Source organism: Pan paniscus, chromosome 8 (assembly GCF_029289425.2).
Source record: "Pan paniscus chromosome 8, NHGRI_mPanPan1-v2.0_pri, whole genome shotgun sequence".
Taxonomy (NCBI): domain Eukaryota; kingdom Metazoa; phylum Chordata; class Mammalia; order Primates; family Hominidae; genus Pan; species Pan paniscus.
The window spans coordinates 141,767,501-141,777,500 of record NC_073257.2 but is presented as its reverse complement, the minus strand read 5'-3'; the positions used below and the strand labels follow the sequence as shown (position 1 = coordinate 141,777,500).

Below are 10,000 nucleotides of genomic sequence, written 5' to 3'. Positions count from 1 at the left end.
CACCCCTGTCCTCCCCGGCACAGGGCCCGACTGTGCCCCTTGGTCCATCTTCACAGGACCCTCATGAGTTAGTAGAGGGAACCTCCCACAACTCAGCCTCCTGGAACCAGCCCTCCCAAGAATGAATGAGGTTGCCCATATGGTTCCCTGTCCTAGTCCCTGTGCACCACGAAAGAGGAAACCTCATTTCAAAAGTAATAAGATCACACCTTTCCCCCTTCTGCTGGTTCCTGAGAACTTCCCAGGATTCTGTGGGCTGTTTCTGAGTGGAATGGGGCTGGGAAAGCCGCGCCTGGCGTGTAGCAGTTTGTCTCGAGCTGCTGTCTTCCCCTCTGCCTGGGAGAAACAAGTAAATAAAGCCCATATTTCAAGCTTGATTTACTCTGGTACCTACTGTGAAAGATGATGACTCTTTAGGGAAATAAAGACAGGGTCAGGGAATTAGTGCACATAATGGTCATTTTGATGACAGGCCAACAGATGCAACGAGAGACACACTGTACACAATTAAGCATAATGTACTAATGACAGGTTAGAATTTTTATCGCCTCTTCGCGATGGAGCAGCAAATCCATGTTTTGCAGTAATAAAGAGTTTATTGGTACTAAAGCCAAAGATTTTCTGACATAGGAAAGATTTTTCCTTTCATAACAAGAGTATTAAATTCTTTGTGTACCAGACTCTAGAAGTGAGATATGTAAAGTGGTTGTCAGATATTTCTTAGGAAAAAGCCAATTAAAGGGTAATTGAGTAAAGGATGAGAATTACCTTTTGACTTCACATGTCGGGCATTCAATTTTCTCACCCCCTCCCCAAACACTGAAATCGTGTGGCTCACTGAGCACCTCCTCGTGAAAGCATACATTTGCTCCGTGTGTAACTCTGCACAATATCAGAGTCACACACCTGCTGTACGGTGCCAGCCACCTTGCAAAGGCTTAATTGAATCCCCAACTCAGACATGACCAAAACTAGGGTAAGAGGTAAGCGCAGAGCTCTTCTTTCTCTCTGCTGAGGCTTCCCCTCTGTCCGTCCCTGTAGATGCCCCAAGAACCTGGCATGGAGCCACTTGACGGTTGAGCTTACTTTATTTGTGTCACTGGGACCTGTGTGCTCAGAAAGGATCCTGGTCTCTAGGGTTGTGCACGACAGCTCTTTCTCAAGTACTTGCACTGCTCTTTAGGCAGTTTGGATAGAAGCAGAAACTATCATTGCTACATAGAAAATAAAGAGAGGGAGTGAGCAAGCAAGAATGCATGTGTGTGTGTGCATATGTATGTGCATATGTGTGCATGTGTCTGCATGTGTATGTGTATGCGTGTGTGTGTGTCTGCATGTGTGCATGCATTTGTGTATGCATGTGTGGGCATGTGTGTGTATGCAAGTGTGGGCATGTGGGCATGTGTGTCTGTGGGCATGTGTGTGTATGTATGTGTGGGCATGTGTATGTGTGGGTGGCATGTGTGTATGTGTGCATAGGTGTGTATCTGCACCTGCTTGACTTGACCCTGGGTATGCTCAGTATGTTTCTGGGGTCCAGCACCCAACTTTGTCCTGCTGATTTCTGCAGAGGATGACAGTGAAGGCCTAAGAATGCCAAACCCAGCTCTTCATGACAGTGCCGAGTGAGGGCTAGTTAGGGTATCATCAAAACTCGCTCTGTTCTCTTGGAGGTAAAAGGGTGACTGTCTAAAAGACATCAAGAAACTTAAAGAAACCTCCTCTGGAGCGGGGGAGAAATCTCTCAAATCACAAACAAAGCTCTTGGAGATGGCTCCGTGCAGGTACATTTGCAGATGAGCAGCTTCTCGGGCCGGCGCCTGCTCCAAAGATTAGCTGGGTGGTAATGTGTGGTGTAATTGCACCGTGTTGCTGTCCCCGAAGTGAAAACCTAATTGCCTGACAGGACGATAACTTGGTGGCGCCCTCACCTTGTTAGGCCCTTTCTGATGCAGTTCAAATGCAGTGTGGCCGCAGGTGCGCCTCATTTACCTCGCTGCGGAACGTGTGGAGTTTAATTGCACAGTGGTTGTTAGGAAAAATTGGTGGGTGGAATATCAAGTGACTTACTGTATGCTGATGGCAGATGGTGTGAAGAGGCATTGTGAGCTAAGTGTATAGGTGAGGTGAGTTAATAAAAGATGTAAATTCTGGCCTAAAATGGTGAGGCCTCATGGTATGCAGGAAAATTTAATTAAGTGGCCACCACTCTTTCCCCCATCAATTGGATTTTCTTCTGCCACAGTAAGAAGTCATCCAGGATATGCTGGGGGGGCACTTACATGAGTCTTGGTCCGTTGAGTGTTTTCATTTTCTGATATTCTAATTGCCAGCGAGGAACCTTGAACGTAAGAAAATCATGTGAAACTTCATCAAAAATTAATAATCACCAAGTAGGACAGATGATATTTTGGGAGGAAATAGAGAAAGGTTTGTGTTGATGACCTTGCTGGACAGGATGCTTGGCCGCGTGCAGAGAGTGGGTGTTTCAGCACAGACCCAAGCTCTGGGACCTCTTGGTTGTGGCCTTTTCAAGTTGAGGCAGAGGTTGTATAGGGAGAAACCCCCCTACCCGCTTTTCCTGTGGGTGGTGGTAGAGCCTGGCTTCCCAGGTTCTTTGAGTTCAGACTGGAAGCCAGCTCTCCTGCAATGTCACTGAGCATGCAGGAATGAGGAGGACAACATGATGACGTTTTAGTCACAGCATCTCAACACACTGTCAGGACCCCTGAATCTTCATGCCATGAAACATAAGGGCAAGGCATGGCGGGAAATGGAAATAGCACTCGCTTCGGCCTCACCTCCCCAGCCCTGCAGAGTGCTGTTCCTTGCTTTCTGCCTCAGCAACAGTTTCATTACCGCCTCAAGAATTCTTGGTTAAAACAATATGCCTCCCAATCAGTTCTTAGATTTTTTTTTTTTTTTTTTTTTTTTGAGACCGAGTTTCACTGTGTTTCCCAGGCTGGAGTGCAGTGGTGCAATCTCCGCTCACTGCAACCTCCACCTCCTGGGTTCAAGTGATTCTCCTGCCCCACCCCCCAATTGCTTCTTAAGAGCTGTACCTACTGTAACTCTTTTTTTTTTTTTTTGAGACAGAGCCTTGAGCTGTCAACCAGGCTGGAGTGCACTGGCACGATCTCTGCTCACTGAACCTCCTGGGTTCAAGCGATTCTCCTGCCTCAGCCTCCCGAGTAGCTGGGATTATAGGCACATGCCACCGCACCTGGCTAATTTTTGTATTTTTAGTAGAGATGGGGTTTCACCATGTTGGCCAGGCTTGTCTCGAACTCCTGACCTCAAGTCATCTGCCCACCTCAGCCTCCCAAAGTGCTGGGATTACAGGCACTACTGTAACTCTTAAAACCCATATTTAAAAGCGTGTTTGCTTAGGCAGTGGTAGCCTCTGGAATTAGGGTTGCCAGATAAGATATGGCACATCCAGTGAAATTTCCATTTCAGGTCAACAGCAATTTTTTAGTGAGGGGTATGCTTTGGGACATTATTTTTTGTTTATCCAAAATTCAAATTTAACTAGGCATCCTTCATTTTTAGTGGGTGGAGATGGTAGGCCTGTCTGGGCTGAATGTTTCCCCCATGGTTAATGGGCAGTTGTGCAAAGATTGAGCCAAGAAATGCCAATGCGAAAGTCGCAGCTATTATCATAAAGCTTGGACACCCACAGCGTCAAGGCAAATGCAACTCACTGCTCTCCTGTGTGGCCATTTCTGGGTGCCTCCTCGCCGCCTCTCCCAGAGCCTCTTCTCAATGTCACCCCCTAGAGGGAAGTGTGGAAGCTGTGGGGTTGAGTCTCCACTCCTCCCTGCGCAAGAGTGTCTTTTAAAAAGTTTGAGTCTTTTGTCTGATAACCCTAATAAATATCATCTTTTTGTATTTTTTATAGATTCTTTCTAAAGTTTTTCCTCAAGTGCAATCAGAACTGTTTGAAGAATGCAGGCAACCCTCGAGATATGCGGAGATTCCAGGTATACATTTCTCAAAGACACGTGGACCGTGGTCCTGACTTTTCATACCAAATTTGAATTCTCTGATTTGCAACTGTTCAGGAAGTAATCTTGAGTTCTTTAAGGGCTTGGAAGCAAACTGGAATTGGTGCATTTGATAAAAATATGCAAATAAAATGCTTTAAGAATGATCTGGTATATTCAGTATGCCAGATTCATCAAGTCTAATGTGGGCACAATATAGCGAACAGTGAACTTAGCTTTGAAAACATGGCCATGTGGAAGCTTTTTTTTTTTTTTTTTTTTTGGAGACAGAGTCTTGCTCTGTATCCCAGGCTAGAGTGCAGTGGTGCGATCTCGGCTCACTGCAACCTCCGCCTCCCAGGTTCAAGGGATTCTCCTGCCTCAGCCTCCTGAGTAGCTGGGATTACAGGCGCCCACCACCACACCCAGTATTTTTGGTAGAGATGGGGTTTCAATATGTTTTCCAGGCTGGTCTCAAGCTCCTGACCTCAAGTAATCCGCCTGCCTTGGCCTCTGAAAGTGCTGGGATTACAGGCGTGAGCCACCATGCCTGGCCCAGAAGTGCTTCTTTTGGGATTGATTGATGGATTGATTTTCAGTGGGAGGAGAACTATAATGCAACCTTTTGGGAATACTCCAGATCTGAGATCCTCCTCATAGAGGGATCTGCACCTGCTTAGTACAGACCTCTGCAACTGCCAGAGTCTCTTCCTGGCCTCGGCTTCCTTCCCCCGAGGTTTACTGTGTTCTTATTGCCCACTTTCCATGCTAGTTGCGTCTGTTCCTAAACTCAGGCTAAGTCCTGTCTCTGGTTTGCCTCAGAAGATTTTATCCAAAAGATGGATACAGAGGGGTAGCTGGGGGGGTTCAGGGATGAATTATGATAGATTTATATACCATTATGATAGATTCATATTTTTCTTGCCTTTTTTGTGAATGATTAGGAAGCTAATTCAGGGTAAACACATTGGATGATTTTGCTAATTTTAATTGTAAAAATAGTCTGGACTAGAATACAAAACCAGCCAGAGAAGAATTTGGCGGCTAATGGAAATGACCACTAGCTTGGATGAATGACCCAAGAGCAGAATGATTCCTGTTTGGGATTTACCCAGTTTTTCCATCAAATAGCTCAAAGCATTTCTCAGAAATTTAACTTATGCCTCAGTCCTTTAGTGGATCACGTGACATCTGTCTCCATGCCTGCCCGGTCAGCTGGTCAGAGGAGGCGGGCTCTTTGGGCCCGCCCACAGTCATGTCTGCAGCTGGGGACAGTGTTTCCTGCAAACAGTTGGGTCTGCTTCCATTTGTCACGCACTAGGCTTCACAGGGCACTGGTGATATTGATCCTTCTAAGCAGAATGGAAGTCAGGCAGGGCTGAGGGGCTGTGTCCTCTTTGTCTCACCAATGACTGAACACAGCGTCAGTTACAGGTGATCTCGTGGTTGACTGCAGACCCCGTAGTTACTAGAACTTCCTCTGGTCTCTTTAGCTGAGCCCCATGCCTCTCAGAAGGTGTAACTGACCTAGGAGGATGGCAGTGCTTACACAATAGTTTCAGCTGCTTTCACAATCTCAGCAGCTTTCTGTAGGTGCTATAGCCCAGGTGAGACACAGAGCACAGCTTGCCTGCTCTCTCTGCTGAACTACACTCTTTACCCTTCGTGGCTGACCTATATGTAGATGACTGCAAAGCCTGTGTCTTTAAAAACTTTTTAAATTTGTTTTTACTTTTTCATGTTTCTTTAACCTATCATGTTTAGGAACGTAAAAAGGGTTAAGTCTGCACCTCAGTGTTAGTTACGCATCTTTGCATCATATTCAGATAATGCATTTGTAGAGTGTCTTCAATGCCCAGGGCTGGGCCTGGGAGGTAGAACACAAGGGGGGCACCTGGGTGACCAGGAACAGGCCTTGGCTCCTCCAGGCAGAGGCTGCCAGGCCCACTCGTGGTACCAAAGGGGCAGCAAAGCCACCTCCCACCAGGGCTGCAAAGGGCAAAGCCAGTGGGCAGTGGTCAAAAAAGGAAGGTGCTGAGATACCCAAGGCTGGACCTGGGATGCTGGGGCAGCACTTATAACCTTTTGAGGTTCTGGGTGGCTTGACACTGTTGCGACCTCAACAATCCTGGCAGTGGCCAAGGGGAAGAAATGCCAGGGAAGCTGCCCCCGATGAGGGCATTTGGGTGGGATGCGTGTGTACCGCCCCTGCTGCATCATCATCTTGTGGAGTCTGAGATTTAAAACGAAAAAGCCGGCCGGGCGCGGTGGCTCACGCCGGTCATCCCAGCACTTTGGGAGGCTGAGGCGGGTGGATCACAAGGTCAGGAGTTTGAGACCAGCCTGGCCAACATGATGAAACCCCATCTCTACTACAAATACCAAAAAATTAGCCAGGCGCAGTGGCAGTGCTTGTAATCCCAGCTACTAGGGAGGCTGAGGAAGGAGAATGGCTTGAACCCAGGAGGCGGAGGTTGAGGTGAGCCGAGATCGTGCCACTGCACTCCAGCCTGGGCAACAGAGCGAGACTCCATCTCAAAAAAAAAAAAAAAAAAAAGAAGCCATCACTTGCACATATATTCATATATAAACATAAGCTTTGGCTTCTTTGTTAAACCCCTGAAAATACTACTTATTTGTATGTTTAATTATTTTATATTCAGTGACTCATTGAATACAATGAATTGTATTCATTTTGTATTAGGTAACTAGTTTAATTATTTTATTAATAGGCTTTATTTTTCTTAGAGAAGTTTAGGTTTAAAAACAATTTCGCAGAAAGTACAGAGATCGCCCGTGTACCCCCGTGCGCCCCTCCCCCGGTTTCCCCGATTATGCTGGTGCAGGGGATTCCTTACATGTGCGGACCCAACACTGATGTGTCGCGATTCACTGAGGCCTATGGTGGCCTTGGCTTTTAAGCTCATTTTGCATGGCGTGTTTTGTCTGGGCCTTGCAGGGAAGGTGTACCCTGACTGGGAACCCCTTCCGCTTCTCCACTCACCTGCAACCACCACACAATTCTCTGTAGGGCTGTGGTTCCCTTGGGTGGTGCTGACTCAAAGACATGGCCGAGTGTGCCCAAACTGTGGCAGAGAGCCACACTGCCTTCAGGTCAGAGCTGGGCTGAAGCTCCAGGAGTGCTTCTGCAAGACCCAGATGAAACCTGGCCTCAGATCTTTGCAGCTCCAGCTAGTCCGGGATGAATGCACCACCTCTGTTAGAGAAAGCTCAGGGCCAGGTTGTCATTTCCTGGTTCCTGGGTCCATTCAGGGATGCCATTTCTGGATGTTTGTGGCAAGCTCACCTGGGCAGGTCTATGGAGTCTGCAAGGCCATCCCTGCCTGGCCCTTTTCGTTTCTCCCTCTACCACGAGGCAGCTGAGGGCTTAAGAGGGCCTGATCTGTGATCTCTCCCCTCGACATCCTTTGTGCCTGGACCTAAGAATGGAAGCCTCTCACCGCAACAGAGAGGACATTCCCTTGGCATACCAGGGTCCTTGCCAGCCTTTGCAATGAACTTGAGAAAGAATACCTTTCCAGGATTGAAAACACTCCCACTATTCATATTCAACTCAGTCTTTTCAGATGCAAAAAAGTTCATTACCAGACATTAAATGTAATTGTAAAATTGACCCAGGGATCGTTTCCTGATAAAATGTGGGCAGTAGGAATGTTCCTGATTTATGAAGCCTTTTTTGGGCAACTCTGAATCCTCCCAGCTCTTCAAGGGAGGCCAGTCTCAAGTGAACTCATTTTAATTAGATAAACTATCTAATCAATATGTGAACAGATCAATCAAAACAGCGGCTTTAAAATGAGTGGCTAGAGGGGTGTTTCTGAAGCTAATGGCTAGAAGAATATTTCTCTGAATTGAATTCACTTGTTAGCATAATAGGAGATTAAACTGTAATTAGTGGAGCAGGTTTTGAAGAGAAGCAATCTTGAGTCAAAACAAAACAAAACAACCCACCCACCCCCATTAGCCAAAAAAGCTGTGAACGCACATCAATCAACAGTGTCCAGGAACACGTGAAATTTCCTTGTGCTCTGCAGTATTTAAGATGGCTTGTATTTTGCCTAACAGGGGGCTCTGCTTTTCTTTGCCAATTCCATTTTCAAATCCACTTCATCTTTGCAGGTTGTTGTATCGACAACAGTCAACGTGGACGGCCACGTGCTGGCCGTGTCAGACAACATGTTTGTGCACAACAATTCCAAACACGGGAGGCGGGCCCGCCGCCTAGACCCGTCAGAAGGTACGGCCCCTTCTTATCTGGAAAATGGTAGGCACATGTTACATGTCTTTTTTTTATTTGCGATGCTTCTTTTTCTTTGCACCATCCTTTATGTTCATTCATGTGGAGTTACTCTCACCAGGCCCCCGCCCTTGGTCAGACCTCCTGCACCAAGGCAGGACGAGGGGGTGTCCCCGAGGTGGAAGGGGAGACAGCCCTCCTAGGCTTTCTCTTCTCCTTTATTGAACAGCGGGACTTTCCCATTCACCTGCCACGGCCTTCATGTTTCCAGGCGTTCTTTTGCTTACTGCTTTTCTTGCGATTTTAATTTATTTGGTTTTATTTTGGTTTGTCGGAAGCGCCCATCCAGAAGCTCATACCCAGATACCTCGTGCAGGCCCAGTGGGTGGTTACATCCTGGTCCAGTCAGCTCCGAAGGGACAGTCAGGACCATTTCCTGTCCCTGGCTAGAGTGCGTGTGCATGTGATCCACGTGTATGTGCGTGTTCACACAAGAGTGGGGGCAAGGAGGAGGGGGTGAAAATACCAACCAGCATACATTTTTTTTTTTTAACCAAATGCTTTCAATTGATTGACTTCTTGTTTTGTTTGTTAAAAGAGAAGGGTTTCCATAAGGGTGGTAGGTAGGGAGAAAGGTTCTTGGATATCAGGTTGGAATGCAGAAAGACTCAGACACAGTGGGCCTTGCGCCGAGCCCCTCAGGCACATCCCACTTCGTGCTCTGCACAGCACCCACAATTGAACGCATCCCCTTTAGAATAAGAGCCACTTCCCCCATTAAACATTTTATAATAATTACGAGATTCTGACCAATATGAATTGTGGAGAAAGTAATGTGAGTGTTTTTTTAAGTGAATTGCAAACAAAACAGCATGATCGAATCCTTTAGAGCAAAGAGCCTGTAAAACTAAATGGTTTTAAGACAAATCCTCTATCCCGAGGTCCCACATTCGAGAGCCACACACGAGGCAGACAGATGCACGCACAGGAAAATGAATGAAGCGTGTGCAGATTATCAGCGTGAAATATGATTCAGACAAAAACTGGAAGACAATTTATGAATCTGCTGTGGTCCACAAAAATAAACTAATTTGTTTTTCTACATTAATGACTAAGGTATAAGAGAACAAAAATATAATAATTAAAGGTCGCCCTAAGCACCGATGTCATTAGAGCCTGTGATGTATTGTTTATCTCCTTCCCATGCACTGAAGGTAGGTGTGTGTTTTGCTTAGCAACCGTCACTAATGAGGTTCACAATTAAGAAGGTTGAATCCCCGGTCCTCAGTTCCTCGCTTCCCTAGAGAGTGGAGCTTTCACGCAATAGGTTCAAGGGGCCTCCCCAGCCCTCTGGTGTTAGGTTGTAGTCTAGGTCCAAAATCAGCCTCCTCTAATGAGCTATTATGATCTGAGCAAAGTACAAGTATTTATTTTTGTAAGTAGCATGAAAAAGCATTTGACTGTAAGCAGAAAATGTAGCGTTTAGAAAAATAAAGGCCACTAGTGGGTACCTTGGAGATAAAACCCAACTAATCAAAAGCTATTTGCAGAAGCAGTCTTGCTCAGGATTTTTTCCTGTTTGTTTCTCGACATTTAAACCAAGTCAGTTCCTTGCAAGAGATTGAAATATCTTGTCCCACCCTAGAAAGTGACTGCTAATTTAAAAATGCCAATAGGGTGACTCTGAGGACTAGCATAGACAGATTGTTAAGAAAAAGGCATTTGTCATAAATAGTAGGGTTATTTTTTTTTTGTG

At 46.3% G+C, this 10,000-nt stretch overlaps 1 protein-coding gene across 8 annotated transcripts in view; it reads left to right on the top strand.

Annotated features, from left to right (window-relative positions):
- EBF3 (EBF transcription factor 3) overlaps nt 1–10,000 on the top strand; it is a 127,853-nt gene that overhangs the window by 81,456 nt on the left and 36,397 nt on the right. For 4 of the 8 annotated variants that reach the window (XM_034931722.4, XM_034931720.4, XM_034931719.4 and 1 more), the window contains exons 7-8: nt 3,902–3,983; nt 8,127–8,244. In XM_034931722.4, the coding sequence (XP_034787613.1) occupies nt 3,902–3,983; nt 8,127–8,244 (200 nt within the window). Of the gene's footprint in view, nt 1–3,901; nt 3,984–8,126; nt 8,272–10,000 lie in introns of all 8 variants that reach the window. The other 4 variants (XM_063607588.1, XM_063607587.1, XM_063607586.1 and 1 more) reach the window with 1 other exon arrangement.